The sequence below is a fragment of the Protopterus annectens genome, chromosome 11.part0, assembly GCF_019279795.1.
Source record: "Protopterus annectens isolate FY-2018-M chromosome 11.part0, PAN1.0, whole genome shotgun sequence".
Classification (NCBI taxonomy): Eukaryota; Metazoa; Chordata; order Ceratodontiformes; family Protopteridae; genus Protopterus; species Protopterus annectens.
In genome coordinates this window covers 48,926,943-48,945,456 of record NC_056745.1, presented here as the reverse complement: position 1 = coordinate 48,945,456, position 18,514 = coordinate 48,926,943, and the positions used below count along the sequence as shown (strand labels likewise).

The following is an 18,514-nucleotide window of genomic DNA, read 5'->3' as shown; positions in this document are numbered from 1 at the left end:
TCAGTGGCCATATTGCCTCCAGCAGCTCCTGCACTATTCCTGTACGCAGTGCAGAGCTTGCTGAATCCTGGGGACAATCCACGGCAAAAAAGAAAAAAAGATCTGCTGATCAAAACTAACTCTATACACTTAAAAAGTTAATTTGAATCTATTAATCAATTCACTCTAGATTAACAAGCTTGACAGAACAGATACTGGAAATTTAAACAGCTCACAAGCTAGCTGCCTAATAGAGCTAGCCAAGCTGTGTTAGTCCCAACAGTTTCTTAAAGCGGAACATTAAAGTCTACCATACCACAAGGATCCATACAAGGAGAACATGTCATTTTGTTAAATGTAGTTAGACTGAGTTCAAATTTGCCAAAATAGTTAACTGAAAGCACTTCTGGCGATCGTGGATGACTTCCTTCTCTCTACTGTTGTGGAGCCTTAGAGTAGGTGCATTTAAGTTCAGGGGTGTGGGGGGAACAGGAGGTCTTGCCCCCCTGTAATTTCTTTTTACTTTTGCCAAAAGTGCTTCCGACTAAAGTTTTCTGATGGATTTGCGATTGACGGAACTACTATCAATCTATTGACATGATTCCCCATACAAGGACTACGCTTACACTGGCTACACTCCCAAATTTTTCATTATGCTTGTGATCTTATATTCCTAAAGACCGGCAAATGTTCTTCAGTTGTGGTAAAAACCACAGATGATACAATTCCTCCTCTAAAACGTGCACGCTGATTGGCCAGCCCAACCAGCGTGCCCATTGTAAATCCCTCAATATACTAACGGAAAAAGGTCCGGTTGCCCGGACTTTTTCCGTTAGTATAAAACACTGTCTCGCTATGTTAAACTCTTTTAACATAGCAACACAGGTTTAAAAAAAGCAACGCAGATCTCCATTGCTTTTTTTTAAAGCTGTCTCGCTATGTTAAACTCCTTTAACATAGCGACACAGTGTGTAAAAAGCAACGGAGATCTTGCGATCTCCATTGCTTTTTTTTAAACCTGTCTCGCTATGTTAAATGAGTTTAACATAGCGAGACAGTAAAAAGCAACGGGAATCTCCGTTGCTTATTTTAAAGCTGTCTCGCTATGTTAAACCCATTTAACATAGCGAGACAGTAAAAAGCAAAGGAGATCTTGCGTTCTCCGTTGCTTTTGCCCACAGCTCTGATGTACTGCGTAGGCATGCGCAGTACATCAGAACTGCCGCGGAACACCAGACAGCTGCGGAAGGGCAGCAAAGAGGCATTATACAATGCCATTATTTAAGAAAAGTAATTATTTCTTTTCTTAAATAATGTCATTGTATAATAGCAATAACCCACTTCTGGGTGTGGGTAATGCTGGATTTACCCACGGTTGTCTTTGTTTGGTCCCGAGGGCGACCACGCCAACCGTGGGTAAATCCAGCATTACCCACACCCAGGCGTGGGTTATTGCTATAATGATTTCTTGCAGCTCTGGCAGTTTGGTCATCCCAAAGACTTAATGATATTACACCACTAAAAGTTACTCTATGCAACTAACCCATTTCAGAGTCTGTCAACACTAGACCTTCCCACTCTGTTCTTTCCAAAAAATAAGTTTCCTTATTCATGATACTGTAGAAAATCTGGTATGTACAGATTTTTCCCTGTACTGCTCCTTCTCTCTCTCTCTCTTTTGTCACCCTAATCCATGTCTTGTGATGCTGGTCTTTGATTTTCCACTCAACATGTTTATGTCAATTTCTACTTTAGCCCTCCATCTCACGCCTCTACTACCTAGCTTTTCATCTACTTGCAGTTCCTCCATATCTCTCAACTTTTCTTTCATCTCTATCTCTTCTCTTCATCCACTCCATCTCCATGGTAGCATGGATCAATTCCAGCTCATTTCCATCTCTTGAACCTTATTACAAAACTCCCATGTAGCTCATTATCCTCTCTGTCCATGCTGCCTTAATTTCATCTCATTCTTTTCTGCTCACCTCTGCTTGGTTTTCCTGTGGTCATCTACTTTCCCAATTTCCCAGGGTTGCATCTGTACCTTTGCTTGGTCATCCTTCCATATAACAATCTATCTTAATTACTGTATGGTCTGATAACCTCTTTCCTAGATTCCCATCCACTCTAGTTCCCCTATCGTAACTCTGTCCACCAAGATTCTATTCAGTTGGCTTCTCTGTGCAGACAAATAAAATATAATCTGTCAACTGCTTGGTTATAGTTACGTTTGTGACCAATTTGCCCATTTTGTGATGTGTCAAGAAAGCCAATAATTGACTTGGCTTCCTAATTTGTTAGTTCTGTGCAAGTAGAAATGCCATTATCTATACTATAAACATCTAGTAAGTGCTGCATATACTCTCCTTTATTTGCAGTCTGGGAAAAATAATGGCTGGTTAATGCTAGATGCTAACACTGTTCTAAGTAGGGAGGAAGCACTAACTGTCCCTATCCATATGGAAAATCACAGCTGGGGACTTAGAATATAATGTTTGAAGTTCTGAAATTTTCCAGCAGAAGAAATGCAACTAAAAGGTTAGTGTTCCAGGTTAAGAAAGAATTGTTGTGTAAAATCTTACCATAACCTTAGATGTCCTTCTCTTCTATGTTTCAGTATTATTAACATGAGGGATCTTCCGCCCCAAGCGACCCAATATTCAGCCAGCATACAAAAGCTGTTAGCTACTGCAAGTACATGGGACGTCACATGTATGGCTTGTCGAAAGTCTGCCATAAAATGGACATCTGCATGTACAATCCTCAGAAATGAAACACCCCTGGAGGAACACCAGTCTAAGGAAAAAAGTAAGTAATCTGCCATCCAAGGAAAAGAACAAGGTAGAGGGGGAAGGAGGGGGGGATAGAATACTGCATCATAGAGGAGAAAGACAACAAAGGTTATGGTAAGATTTTGCACAACTATTCTATGTCCTTCTGTTCTAATGTTGCAGTATCCTTAACACGAGGGAGAGCATCAAATCTTAGAAGGAAACCTGAGAGGAGGAAGGAGCACAGGAACTTTCCACAAAGCCATGAAGAATGGCTCTACCAAAACCAGCCGTAGACTTAGAAATACTGTACAGCTTGTAATGCTTGGTGAAAGTATGAACACAAGACGAAGTGGCAGCCTCCAAAATGGTGTTAATAGCCAAATCCTTACAGAAGGAACCAGTGGAGAACACAGACCTAGTGGGGTGCGCCTTAATCAGGGAGATTTTTACCATAAAACACATAACATTAAATAGCCTTAGAAATTCAAGAAGAAATAGTCTGCTTGGAAACAGGCAAATCCAGAGCCCTGGGATGAAAAGAAACAAAAAGCTGATCAGATTTCCTGATAGCCTTAGTCTTATCCAAATAAAATCTGAGTTGTCTATGTACATCAAAAGTGTGCAAGATCCTCTCACTAGAGGACTGTGGAGAAGGGAAAAAGCTGGGCAATGGAACAGATTACCAGCGGGGTGTCACAGGGGTCAGTACTGGGCCCCCTACTGTTTGGTACATACTTCTCAGAAGTTCTGGTCAAAACTAAAGGGTTGTGCCAGACCAAGTTTGTAGACGACTGCAAACTAGGTGCAATCACCGAATCACCAAATGATGTCAGTGTACTCCAGGCTGGTCTCACACAGACCAATGACTGCTGTATTAGTCACTGTCTCAAACTGAATGCAAAGAAATGCATCATCATTCCCTTCGGCGCACACAATGTCCCTTCACCCTGTCAAATCAATAACAATACCTTAAGTGCCCATGAAGTGGTAAGGGACCTGGGATCACAGGATGACCGAGACCTTAACTTTGACCACCACGTGTCTACCATTGTAAGGAAAGCTTTACTCATAGCTCACTTGCTATAGGAAAGGCATCACCTCGAGAGCTAAAGAAGTTATAAGCCTCTTATACATGGTACTTATCCAGCCCATAATTGAGTATAACTCCCCATTCGGTATTTACTGTACTAAGCACCTATAGCAATTAGAGAGACCTCAGAGGTTTCTAACAAAGAAGATCAAGGGCTTCCAGCATGTGCTTTACACGGACTGACTAAAATCCCTGTCACTACACTCCGTATCATACAGACTTCTTAGGGGAGACTTATGCCTGGCCTACAGAGCAACCCAAGACCCAAACCTAATGAACTTACTGCATATCCATAAATCAAATGGGTCTAGGGCTACCCATTCCAGAGACTTAAATATGGCCTGCAAATTAAATAGGACATGCTGGAGGGACAGATTTATCTTCCACCAACTGACATCTTTGGAACAAGCTACCAATTCGTGTGAAACAGAGCACCTCTATGACACTGTTCAAAAGGAACTTGGATGAGTGGATGGGGCACCGTAAATTCTTACAGGGGATAGCACCCACAACCCTCCTGGACATGGGCAGTCATCACTAAATGCAATCTTGGGTATTGACTAGTACCTCTACTGTATTACATTGAGTTGAAATGGCTAGGCTTAAAATGACCTCTGGGTCGATAGCTTAGTAATCTCCTATGATCCTATGATATACAACGTTGACTTTTGTCAGTATAGCAAGCTCAGTTCCTGTTTAAAATCAGGCTTAGGGTTCTACCAGTGGGCCCTGGCAGACCCCATTCAATAGGGACTGCCAAAGCCCAACCTTTTAGATTCAAATTTGGAGTACCTAACATAACCTATTAGTCCATGCCCAACTCATGCTGGAATTCATCTCCTCATCTCCCCAAGTAATTTCTTAAAAGTTATGTGGTATACAAGCAAAAATTGGACATACTCAAACCCACTAAACTTTTACAGTACCAAACTACACATTAACATTTTCTGTTTGTACATTACTATAAAATATACAGCAGAAAAATGTCTAATGACACTAATCAATAGACTGTATTTGTTGTACAGGCCTGTGTCTTGCTCAAGCAGCAGGACACTATAACATGTAACTGATTGGACAATTGTTGTGTCACAAAATCAGTCCTCATGAAGCAGAAATGCCAAAAAGGAGCAGGCTCCATTTTACCAAGTAAGCATCTCTAGTTATAGTCTTTTCTCACAAGGCTTGTTATTGTTACTGTATAAAGCACTGTCCACAAAAAGGAAAAAGACAAAAAAGGATGAATATTGGGCATTATCTTTAAATTCCACTTCAACACAGCAAGACAATCTAGGCACCATCTTAGGTTCACAGGTTCACAGTTTGAGATCAACACTGCTCTAGGACACATGGCCTTCTAAGAAAGGATGCTCCCTTATGCAGAGTTCAAATTTCAAAATACATACTTGTATATCAAGCAATTTTTTAAAGTTGTAATATCAGGGAAATGTATGGCAAGGTTGTCAGCTTCACAAAGAACAGATTAAAATGCAAAAGTTCCTTTTCTATGTGTTATAAATGTTGACTGGGAAACATACATTCTGATTTGGGTTGCTATGTTTTTGTTAATGGTGACTGACAGTAAAACTAAGCTCTAAGTAATTCATCATGCAAGGCTTTAAAGCTTATACACAACTTTCCCTTCACTAACCTATAGCCAGCAATACACATTATCCTGCTTATGCCTAGCTAGATAATCCAGATACTTTAGGACAGATTCTAACATATTTATGTTGGTTTTAATATATGAGTAAAGACAGAATTATATTCAACAAGTGGCAGCATATCTCTAACTTTAAAGCCAAGCCTCGATGGGGGCATTCATGAAGGAAACCTTAAAGGAGTCTGCAAACGCACATCCAGGCATGTCATCTGGTGATTATACCTGCGCCTGCCGCTCTAGCCACTCCTTCTGTTGCGTGAGAAATAAGATGCATGGAAGAATTGGAAATGGACTCTAGGGTGTCTTTCTGAGAAGCTACGTTGTCACGGACCTCATCAGAAACAGCTCCTGCCAAGATTTCAGAGAGTTGGTTGATAAGATCCCTCTGAAGCCTTGTAAAGTGTGCCAAATAGTTCAAAGATCTTAAGGCGAAGGTCAATGAAGCAAACACATGCTTCCCTAGTCTGTCTATCACCCGGGACTCCTTGCTGGGCGGATGGACAGTTTGGCTTCCTCTGCCAAGTTTTTTTTAGTTGCAGCCACCACCACCATGGCATCTACTGGAAGAATACTTGACCAATGAGGATGTTCAGCTGGGGGCGATAAGATTTTATCTGGCCTCCGTGGTATCGCTTCCAGGGTGTCAGGAGCCTCCCATGTGTTCTGGACGATGAGCTGCAAACGCATCGGCTGGCGGGGTAATCCAGGAGGTAGGTGGTGGGCATGAAGGGCCTGCAAGAATACGGATTCCACTGAGGAAGGATTAGAGGACTTCCAGTCACCTCTCTAAGGATTACGAGGATGTCACCAAAAGACACCTCAGAGGGTGACCGTGGGGATCCTTCTTCGTCATCCAAGTCTGTATCTTTGGTCAAAGACTCCTCAGTGGAGTCCATGTGCTTCCTCTTGCACGAAGCTTTGTGAGGTACTTCCTCAGTGGGTGGTTCTGGGGAAGACTGCAAAGAGGGGGTCTCCTGAGGAGGAGAAACCTGAAGCCCTTGTGCCCAGTGTCCGGTGGTTGTGGCTTGTGAGAGTTGTGGCACAGAGGGGGGAAGAGGACTCCGACATGTGGGGTTTGCTAGTGGAAGCAAGCACCCTCTCCATGGCCTGGAAGGCTGGCCCGCCCAAGGAGGAATGGGAGCCCAGAACCTAGCACAACAACCTCGGAACCGGGGTCACACCCTGCCCCGACAAGCCGACCCCCCAGACCAGGAGTTTCAAGAGGACTGTGAAACGTGAGAAAGGGAGGATTCCTGGAGGGTGCCATAGAAAAAAATTGGCGTGGAACCAAGAATGCTCTCCCCCATGGCACAGCCACTGGCTTGAGAACAGCCCGATGCCCAGTGCACCAAGGGCCACAAAGATGACTCCGGTTCCAAAGTGAGATCCACTATTGGGGTCAGAGGGAGGGAAACTACTGTCGGAGTAATAGGCTTCAATACTTGGGTGGAAGTCAAAGGAGGAGTGTATGTTGGAGTTTGTGGAGATATATGTTCACCTGAAGGAGAGAACATGGATTTCGACAGTTGAGAGACCTCTGGCCACAAGCAACTGGTCAGCAAGCCGCAACACATCTTGCTCAGGGAGGCTCCTGGTCGACCTTATAGAGAAACCTGAGGGCGATTCTGGCCTTTCTAGAAAAAGGACTATACTGGCTACCAACGAATGGATCCAAGGAAGGAGAGTACTCGGTCCTTGCTAACTTGAGAGGTGCAAAGCCTGGAACAGAGGATGTCTGCACAGAAGAGAATGGTGTCGAAGTAGTCTGCGCCGATGACATCAGCTCCATAGAAGTCAAAGGTGTCTGCACCATAAAAGCAAGTGTTTGAACCGATGGGTATGGTGCCGTCGAGGAAAGTGTCTGCATCGGTAACAATGACGGTGCCAAAAAAGACTTTACCAAAGACCATGTCGGTGCCGAAAATGTCTGCACTGTGGAGGACAGTAACGTCATACTCGGGGCCGAAGGGGATTGTACCAATGGTGCTGAAGGGGGACTGTACCTACATGGACGGTGCCGGTAAGGGCTGCAATGGAACTGTCGGAGCCATAATTGTCTGCACCAGGAACTCCGGTGCTGGTGTTGATAAGGAGGATATGGCTGGAGCAAGAATCAACTGGGGTGGTGCCGAGCCTGGAGCTGAAAGAGTCGCATGTGGCAGTGTCGAAGTAGTATTCATTTTCACCTTCTTATCAGTCGACTCCCTACGATCTCCAGAGGGAGATGAAGTGAGCGACCTCAATGAGGAAGAGAAAGAATGCCTCTTACGGGGTTTAGCAGAAGGGGATGAGCCCTCTGACCTAGAGATAGCCTCACAGAAAGGAGATTTGAGAAGATCTTTCAGGATTAACTTGTTCTTTCTCTCATTAAGAGTCCTGGTCGAAAACTTTCTATAAATCCCACACAGGGGATCCACAGTAAGCTGGGAGACATTCAAACAATAGACACACAAATCATGGCCATCGGAAAGCAGTAACTTACAGCCGCAATCCTTACACTGTTTAAAACCAACACTACTTTTCTAATCCGACATGATGATGTGGAGAAGAACAACAGTATCAAAAAGAAGAGGAAAGGCTATCCAAAAAAAGCTAAGAAGAGAGAAGGAAGAAGGATTACCAACGATGGTAATGAAGAATTACCTCAAAGGTAAGAAAAGGGTAATAAAGGGAAATAGACTAAAGGGAGAGAGTCTAAAGGATACGATAGGGTAGGGGAATAATACAAGAAACTGAAACATTTTAAAGTAGAAATGATATAAAAACTTTCAAAAAATTATACACTTAGCTGAAGAGTGTGGCTTGACATGGCTGTACAGCAATGCGGCAAATGAGATCTGAGGTAACAGGGAGCAGAGCATTCTGGGTAGGACCTTGGCTCGAGAGTTTTTGGCTGATGTGAGCTTGATATATGGCTGGCTCGGTTCCGAGGACGGAACCGATAACCCATCCGTAAGGAATGAACGAAGATTAACAACATCAGATACTTTATTTTACCAAATTCATGATGACGAGTAAAAAGAAATGTTGTCTTAACGTTCCATCCGTGTTGTCGATCTTCACTAATCCTTGACTGTGGGTTCAGTTCGGATATCAGAACAGACTCTGGCATTATTGCAGCTCGCGTCCTCCAAATCTTGAGCTAAGCTTTACCCGTAATGCTCCTTGTAGGACTACCTCAGATCTTGTTTGCCACTTTCAGTGCTAGATGCATTTTTCAGTACAGCTCTCAAGCAAGCTAATTCTTCTTTTTTCTAAGTAAGATTTCTCTTTATATCTCCTTTTAGTGGCTTCTTTCCCTCTTTTATTATACCCAGCTCATCTATTTCTGCTCTGTTTCTTAACATGAAGTAGTGTTTTTTCTTCTATATCCCATTGCTGGTATATACAGGTGGAGCTGTGTGGATTATGTACCTTCAACTGTCCTCCCATCAATATGCCCCCCACCCCAACAAAGAGGTAGCAGTGGTAACAGTGTTCATTGAGAAAGGAAGAATAAACAGACATCCTTGTGTTACAGGGGATGTGATGACAAAGGGAGATAACTGGACTGGCTGCTGTAGATAATGTGTTAGCATAGACTACTGGACTGATGAGTCCACTGCAGAACACTTCAGAAAAATATAACATGAAGTACCAAAATTATCATAGCTGCTATGTAACCCAGTAGGCAAAGAATTTATGATATTGGTAGATTCGGAGTAGAGATCACTTCTGCCTGAAGGCGTATTAATGTCAAGTCTTGAGAAAGGAAGTTTTGCCACTTGAAAAGTTGTGTCCAGATAATATGCTATCAAGTCTGGCGTCTGAGCAGTCTTCAAATTTAATTTTTCATAATTTTCAGAAATTCTCAAGGACCGCTATAAATAAAGCAAGAGTCTCTGGCTTAAACTAATAACTCTCTTATTGCTGCAGTGTCAAGCCAATCATCCAAGTATGGGAACACCTAGAACCCTTGTGGTGTGTTGCAACCACTAACATACAATTGGTGAAGAGCCGAGGGGCTGTGATGTGGTGATAGTCCTGAACTGATAATGACAGTCTCCAAACTGAAAGGGCAAATACCTTCTAGATTGCTGTGCAATTTTTACATGATAATGCTCTTCCGGAAAGTCTATAGAGCACATCCAGTCTCCCTTCTTCTGGAGGGGAAGAGTGGCTTGCACTTTGACCATCTGGAATCTTGTGTGTTTATGAATATGTTTAATTTTCTGAAGTCCAAGATGGGCCTGAGGTCCTTGTTCTCCCTTTGCACAAGAATTCTGAGCACACCCCAGATTCTTTGTGGTCTAGTGGGACCTCCTTGGTGACTCTATTATTCTAGCAGCCAAGAGATTTCTTGGGCTGCTGCCTTTGTTTGTTGGGGTGGAACACTGAAAGGTATTTGAAGTGACAATTGTCTTTGCTGTAAAGGGGATTATGTTGCCTCTGGATATTATTGTCTTCACAAGAATCATCTATAATGGCCTTTGAACTGTCTAGATGAAGACACAAGAGTCCACTGTCTACCTCTAGATGGGAGCAGGTGGACAAACCTTCAGGAATGCTGAAAGGGTCTATCGGTGAAAGGACCTTTAAAACCTTGTTTATGCACACCGCCTCTGCTTCTGGAGTGCCCTCCATTAGGGTTTTCCTCCTTAGCCCCTGAGACCCTGTGAAAAAAGAGAAGTCAGAGGCAAAATGTTGGGACTTCCTGAACCACAGTTGCTTCCCTCCTCTCTGATTCCTGGAGAAGAGCCTTTGAGGGTTAGAGAAGTGAACGGCAAATGCAGGCGTTTTATCATCTTGCTCACTCTTAGAGAAATATTCCCTCACTTTGAGTCTTGAGAGGGTAGCTCTATTGAAAGGGGGATTAAGGAAGGATGTCTTGAAGCTGTCTGTGAAATCACATAACCACATCCAGGCATGTCAACGTATGACAAGGTCGTTAACTGCTGCTCATGATGCCCCATTGGAAATCAGTCTCATGGTAACATTAGTGACTGATGGCATGGTAGCCAACTGAGCCTTCATGGACTTCCTCATCTCTACAGTCAATGGTCTCCCTGGGGGTTGTACAGATCATTGGTTAAATCCCCCCAAAGCACAGACACACTTTCCAAAGTGGTCTTTCGCCTTGGACTTTGTTATGGAAATAGACCACAGTGCTCTACTCTGAAAGCACTTTCTTGGTAGCTGCTGCACTGACAACTGAATTCACAGAAGGGCCCTTGGCTCCAGTATTGGTGATCCTTGGGAGAATGTGCACTTTATCTGGTTTCCTATGAAAAGGTTCCATAACATCCGGATCTGTAAAAGCACCACATCAAACAGTCAGCAGGAGGAATCACCTAGGCAGTACACAGGCCTGCTCCAAAAGCTTTGAGGAGCACTTCTTCATCAAGGGAAGGGGAATCAACAGGTCAGTTCTCCCTTTGTCTTAATATTTCCATTAGCTCACCAACTGAGGTGCCTTTCAGGGGATCTAGATGACCCTTCCCCTTCAAGGTCAGTGTCCTCAGTGAGAGACCCCTGAAGGGGGTCTAAATGTTGTCGCTTACATTTACACTTTCTGTGCCCTTCCCCAGTTGGAAAGAGAAGAAGAGTCAAAAGCGTCTCGGGTACCATTGCTAAGGGATAGCTCAAAGATCTTTGAAGCAGCTTGTCCCTGGGAAAGATGATAAAAAGCAATAGATTCAGATGCACCAGGAGGTCAGCTAAGATTCGGGGATAAGGAGGACTGATCCACACAATGGAAGGGAGAGGGAGGGCCTCCCAACTCAGACAGCCCTGCATGCAGAGAGGTTTCCGACTCCTAGATGCAGGTTCTCTGGATCCTCTCTGCTATGCACCTCTACATCAGAGGGAGCCAGGTGAGGAGCCATCATACTGTGGCTCACAGTATGCCCCGGCCCCAAGGCAGCCACACCTCTTTGGTCATCTTGAATGTCTAGCCTGTCAAATGTTCCAAGATCTAGCATCAATCAGAATTCAGTGAATGATCCACTTACATTGACATGATCCTTCACCCTCAGGATATTCATGCCCATCTTCCCTGACTGCTCGATCAGACTCCTGACCCACTAACCGAATTTGGGTTACATGGGCTATATTCAGGACTTTAGCCCTCTACGCTATCAGGTTGGTTGCAAGCATCTCTGGAAGTTACTGCCCAATACTAAACCCTCCAGTTAGTGGCAAGGTGATCAAGAGCATGGTCCATGCACAGCCAGTATTCACATATGGCATCTGGCTTGTCAGATCTTTGTCAGTCTGGGTTTAGATATAAGCATAGCACAGAAGAAAACCCAAGATCTCCTGAGGATGAAAAATCAAAACTGGTACTCCATCTTGGTCTTAATTAATCTCTCAGCAGCCTTTAACATGATGGATCACGGGGTTCTAATTAAGCAGTAGAAAGTGCTCTGTCGGTTATGGGGTACTGTCCTTGTGTGGTATGTCTCTCATCTGCTTAGATGTGGACAGCAGGAGGACTCTGGTTTGAATTAATCAGACTCCTACTTGCTAAAATGCAGTATTCCTCACAGCTTGATTCTGGTTCCCTTGCTGTTCAGTTTGCAGGTGTTGCTGCTTAGGCACACGTTGATTCTGGCTCCCTTGCTGTTCAGTGTGCAGGTGTTGTTGCTTAGGCACAGGTTGATTCTGGCTCCCTTGCCATTCATGGTTGCAGGTGTTGCTGCTTAGACACAGCTTGATTCTGGCTCCCTTGCTGTTCAGGATGCAGGTATGGCTGCTTAGGCACAGGTTGATTCTGGCTCCCTTGCCATTCATGGGTACAGGTGTTGCTGCTTAGACACAGCTTGATTCTGGCTCCCTTGCTGTTCAGTATGCAGGTATGGCTGCTTAGGCACATGTTGATTCTGGCTCCCTTGCTGTTCAGTATGCAGGTATGGCTGCTTAGGCACATGTTGATTCTGGCTCCCTTGCTGTTCAGTATGCAGGTGTTGCTGCTAAGGAAGGTGACTGCACTTTTTCATCTTTCAATCCATAACTAGATAAGTCATAATAATTTAAAACCCAGCCTGCTTAAAACTGAAGCTATGCTTCTACATGACACTATCTATCCAACTAACATCCATCTTCTTCATCAACTTCTAGCAATGTCTTTCGGCTTCTCCCGTTGGGGGTCGCCACAGAGGATCACTGGTCCACAGATTGACTGGCAGCAACGTTTTTACGGTGTTGAGTTGCCAAAAGGCAAGCGCGTGCGCGCACACACACACACACACACACACACACACACACACACACACACACGCACCTACCTTCAACTGCAGGGAACACATGCAGACTGTACAAAAGGCGTTCCAGATGAGAATCAAACCAGAAAACTTCTTGCTGTGAGGCGACAATGCTAACCGCTGCAGGCAACTTCTTCATCTCCATTAATCACATATGAAAACCAAACAAATGGTAAAAAGGCTACACAGACAAATCATTAACTGCAAGACAAATCTAGCCAAGCTAGAGATTTCATTGTAAGATATCTTAAACCTCCTGCAATGGAGACTCATGTGATACATATGCAAACAATCCATTAAGGACATCAATAATGTCCAGAGCTAGTGAGGTTTGGCTTTACTGACCTGAATGCAACCATAAAGACTTATAAAGTAAAAAGCCACATGCTTTAGAAGTCATGTAGTTGAAATCCCTAAAATCAGGTACAGATTTTAAATACTGGTTTTATAAACGAAGAAAGTTGCTACACTCACAGGGTTTGGATTAACATGCATTTTCTGAATGATATGAAGTTTGGCACTCAAATCCCTGTCATTATATAGTGACTTCAATCTGCAATGATTTGTCAGGAAACCACAAACTTTATGAGGAACACACTGAAAATATGAGGAAAAAAAATCTGGACATTCTGAGAAATTCTGGGCAGTTGAGAGGTATGTTTATAGACAGCAATTTTCATGATATAATCTGTTAATTAATCAGGCGTTATGCCCAAGTCTAATACTTAAATACTCACACATGTCCCAGTTCATGAGCTATGGTAAACGCTGCACTTAGTCCATTTTCTTCACTGATTGAGCAACTACGATAAGAATCACATACTGTACCCAACTCAGCCAGTCCTGTGAAAAGAAATATAAATATCTTTAAGCAAGACATTTACTTGAGAATCAGTCTCACATACATGCAATTATACGCACGCACACACACACACACACACACACACACACACACACACACGCGCGCACGCACACACACACACACACACACCATAAACAGCTGTTAAGCAAATTATTGAAGAAAGTGCTTTGAAATCAGGAAACAAAAACTTAAGACACTAAAAGTAACAAGCTATAACCCAGTGCTGTAATTACAGTAATTATGTAAAACTCAATCCAACAATGTACAACTTGTATTTATAGTTACTCTTGTTTCTCACTTTTAAGACACTGATTTTGGTGACATGAAACAGAATGGTACCTGTTTAAGGGATATTTAATGTGCACAAATCTATAATTCTAACTGAAGATGAATAATTAAGATATCTGATATATAAATGTGTACTAAAAGAAATACTGCTGCAACTCAAAACCAGTACTCAGTCTACAACTTTACTATCTCAATTCTTAAAATTTATGGAGTTAGTTAACCATTAGGGAGAATCTGAATTTTGCCAACAAAAGTTCCCACTATTCAGTTGGCTACTTTAAGGTTGGAAATGGACTGTCACATAAAATGTGGAGTTACATGTATGACTGACAGAATGAGTGTGTGTGTGTGTGTGTGTGTGTGTGTGTGTGTGTGTGTGTGTGTGTGTGTGTGTGTGTGTGTGTGTGAGACAGAGAGAGACAGTAACATATCTCTATCAAAATTAAGCTCAGTTTAACTGGCCACGATGGTGCAGTGGTTAGTGTTGTCGCCTCACAGCATAAAGTTCTTTGGATCAGTTCTCAGTTGGATCGCCTTCTATACAGAGTATGCATGTCCTCCCTGTGGTCAAGTGAGTTTTAAACACATGCAGTTGGTGTGTGTGTCTATGTGTGTGCCTTCTGTGAAGTTTGGGTGCCAGCCTGGCAACTCGACACCGTAAAAACTCCACTGCCAATCAATCTGCAGACCACTGATCTGCTGTGGTGACCCCTAACAGGGGAAGCTGAAAGACATTGCTTTTTTCGATACTGCCTTCCACAGTAAGAAAAAGAACATCAAAGAGCTAAGAAAGGACTGTATGCAGAAATCTGGTTGTGACTCCTCTAAATACTACACAACCATACTGTAAACAGGATTTAAGTGTCATGTTTCAAAAATGAAGTGCTACTCTCAACATTTATGTAACATGATAAAGAAATTAAATTGAAAACCAATGTCAATAACTCTTGCAGATTACACATTTAATTTGTTTATGTTTAACTTACCTAATGTATCACACTTATTTGTCGCTCTACAGATGTCTTCCCTATGAATAAATAAAGTATTAATAGAAAAGTAGGGAATGTTCATTTCATTAAAAGAGGCATTACTGCAGGTGAATACAAAAAATATATAATACAGGCAAACAAATCAATGCTAATATCTTTTAGCAGCTGTGCATTATTTGAAAGAAAAAGAAGTTATGTACTCACCATAATGTCCCATGTTGGTAGCCAATCTCACCCTTCATTTTTACATATGGGTTCGGAGACGATCCTCGGCTCCAACTCGGACGATTTACAAGCTCGAAGACTTCTGGCTGGCTCGTGGCTAAGCAGGTATCCCATGGTGCACCAGTGCAATCCCCAGATCTTGTTTGCTGCTCGCTAGAAACAGAAAAATCCCTAACCAACAAACCAATACTAAAGGGTTAACAACCAAGAGAATCAAATTATTACCTCCAGATCTTCCAGGATGGGGGCAGGAGGGCGGGCTGGTAAAAATAAAGGGTGAAATGGACTACCAACATGGAACGTTATGGTGAGTACATAACTTCTTTATGTTAGGTAGTCCAACCTCACCTTCATTTTTACATATGGGACAGCATTCCCTAGCACCTTATTCTTGGGTGGCTCATTGGAAAATACTCCTGAGCACCGTGGAGCCAAAGGATGCTCTACCCCTGGATGCCAAATCCAACTTATAATGTGTAATAAAGGTGTGAGGGATTGCCCACGTAGCTGCTGCACAAATATGATCAAGTGGCACCGTGGCTTGAAAGGCTGCAGAGGTAGACAGAGACCTGGTAGAGTGAGCCTTGATCCTGTGTAGTAAAGGTCTGCCCTCTGAATTGTAGATGAAGGCTATGCAACTAGAAATCCAATTAGACAATGTCACCTTAGAAACTGGTAAGCCCAATCTAGAGTCGGAAAAATAAATGAATAACTGGTCTGACTTCCAAAATTCTTTGGTCCGTTGCAAATAAAAACATAACGTCCAGCTGGTGGAAACAATATTCAGCTGCATTACAGTGATTGGGAAAGAAAACTGGAAGCTCAATGGACTGATTTAAGGTGGCAGTAGAACAAACTTTGGGAACAAATGAAGGATTGGTACATAAAGATACCCTGTCTTTATGAAAGATTAAATAAGGTGGTTTAATAGACAGGGCTTGTAGCTCAGATACACATCTGGCTGATGTAATAGCTACTAAAAACATGGTCTTCCAAGACAAATATTTTAAAGAAGATGAGTGAGAAGGTTCAAAGGGAGGGGATGTCAATTTGGACAACACAAAATTTAAGTCCCAAGAAGCCACAGGTTCTTGTAATGGTGGTCTCAGTAAAGTGGCTCCTCTCAAGAAAGTCTTGCATAGCTTATGAGACATGAGGTTGGCATTTGGGGACCCTAAATAAAAATGAGAGATTGCCGCCAACTGTACTTTTATGGTGGCCGCGGCAGATCCCTGTTGAAAAAGCTCCGAAAGGAATTCCAGAATTACAGGAATGGGAGCGGTGTAAGGATCCACATTAATTTTCTGTGCCAAAATAGAAAACCTTTTCCATTTACTGTCATACAGCCTTCTGGTTGAGGGTTTATGCGAGGATAAGAGAATATGTGACACTGAGGAAGAAACATCATGACGCCTGACTAGAGATGGAACTGGCGCAGCCATGCTGCCAATTTGAGGGTGTGGAGAGCAGGATGTAGCGAACCCGACATGTGGGTCAATAGATCTGGAACTGGGTCCAGATACCAAGGGTCACCCAGGAGAAGAGGCTCGAGGAAGGAGAAACAGAACTGACGAGGCTAGTAAGGAGTAATGAGGATCAATTTGCTTTACAGCTGATTGGCTTTCTGAATCACTTTGGGGATAAGAGGGAATGGAGGAAAGGTGTATAGAAGTCCCATGAGCCAATCGTGGACCAGAGTGTCTCTGGGTGATTCCCCCGGAGGGGGAATCAGGGAAAAATAGCTGCTGCACTTGGCATTAAATGGGCTGGCAAAAACGTCGCAGCAAGGCTGTCCCCATCTCCGGAAAATCTGTTCCACTATTTCCCATTTCAGAGACCAATCGTGAGGCAGTAAGATTGCATGGCTTAGTTTGTCGGCTATCACATTGGTTACCCCCGGAATGTGCGTTGCCACCAGAAAGCGCTGGGAAGAAATTGCCTATTCCCAAACTTGCATGGCCTCTCGACAGAGTGGGTAAGATCTGGTACCGCCCTGTTTGTTGATATACCATACAACCGACATGTTGTCCGATTGTATCGCAATCGTCCCTGGAGGAAGAAGGTCCTGAAGTGCTTGCAACGCCAGAAGCACCACCCTCATCTCCAGAACACTGACTTGCAGATGAGTCTCGTGTTCTTGCCATGTGCCATGGACAGTCCTGCCAAGATAATGACCCCCCACCCGACCTGGGAGGCATCCGTGGTCATACTGGCAACGGGTTGGGCAGGAACAAAGGGATCTCCTGTGAACAAGTGGTTAGGGGCTATCCACCAATGAAGGTTCTTTTTGCATGATTCCATCAGCAGGATAGGGTGACTCAGCGGTAGATATTGGAATGACCACTGGGAAGACAGGAGCCATTGGAGGATTCTCATGTGCAACATGGCTAAAGGTATTAACAGAATGGTTGAGGCCATCGTACCGAGAAGTTGAAGAATCCATTTTGCTTTGACTTTGCGAAGCAGAAGAAAATGCTGAACTTGTGAGATGAGGTTTTGTGCTTTTTCGGTGGGGAGACGAACTGTCATATCCACTGTGTCTACCTCTGCGCCTATAAAAATCACAGACTGTGAGGGCAGTAATGCAGATTTTTCCCAGTTTATGGAGATCCCTAGTTGAGCACAAAGTTGAAAGGTGGCGTCCCTGTTTTGGATGAGTAGATGCCTGGTGGGGGCGGTCAGGATCCAGTCATCCAAATACGGAAACACCTGGAATCTCTGATGTCTCAAGTGAGCTGTCACTGCTGCCATGCATTTGCTGAACACCCTGGGGGCTGTTGTGAGACCAAAGGGCAGAGCACGAAACTGATAATGACTGGCTCCCAGCCTGAAGCACAGATATCTTCTTGACGCCTTGTCCATTTTTATATGGTGGTAGGCATCTTGGATATCCAGAGAGCACATCCAATAGTCTTTCCCTAACAATGGGAGTATCTACTGCAGTGTGACCATCCGGAATTTGTCCTTCACGGATTTGTTTAATCTGCTGAGATCCAAAATTGGCCTCCAGACTCCGGTTCGTTTTGGGAATAAAAAAAAAATTGGTGTAAGTTCCGCATCCAGTCTGGTCTGCTGGGACGGGCTGGATGACTCTTTGTAAGAGCAACTTGTTGATCTCCACAGTTGCCTGATCCCTGTGATTGGGTGGAATATCTGGGTTCTTTTTGGGAAAAAACAGTGGCAGGGAAAAGGGTATGATATAGCCTCTGGTAACAACTCTTTGTACCCACTTGTCTTGGGTGATATTGAGCCAGGCTTCTGAATACAAAGAGATGCGACCCCCGACTAGCCCCAGAGAAACGCAGAGAGATCGCACATCAGGAGCACTGATAAGGGAGTCAATATGCTTCCTCTTGCATACCCTCTTCCGTGGGGGTTTACTGAAGGGACATTCTGGGGAGGCCTC

At 43.6% G+C, this 18,514-nt stretch overlaps 1 protein-coding gene across 1 annotated transcript in view; it reads right to left on the bottom strand.

Moving 5' to 3' along the window:
- Positions 1 to 18,514, bottom strand: part of ADAMTS20 (ADAM metallopeptidase with thrombospondin type 1 motif 20) — a 3,636,702-nt gene that overhangs the window by 3,105,925 nt on the left and 512,263 nt on the right. Inside the window, exons 7-8 of the mRNA XM_044087413.1 lie at positions 14,881 to 14,921; positions 13,482 to 13,587 (exon numbers count right to left, since the gene is read on the bottom strand). Coding sequence (XP_043943348.1) covers positions 13,482 to 13,587; positions 14,881 to 14,921 — 147 coding nt within the window. The remainder of the gene's footprint in view (positions 1 to 13,481; positions 13,588 to 14,880; positions 14,922 to 18,514) is intronic.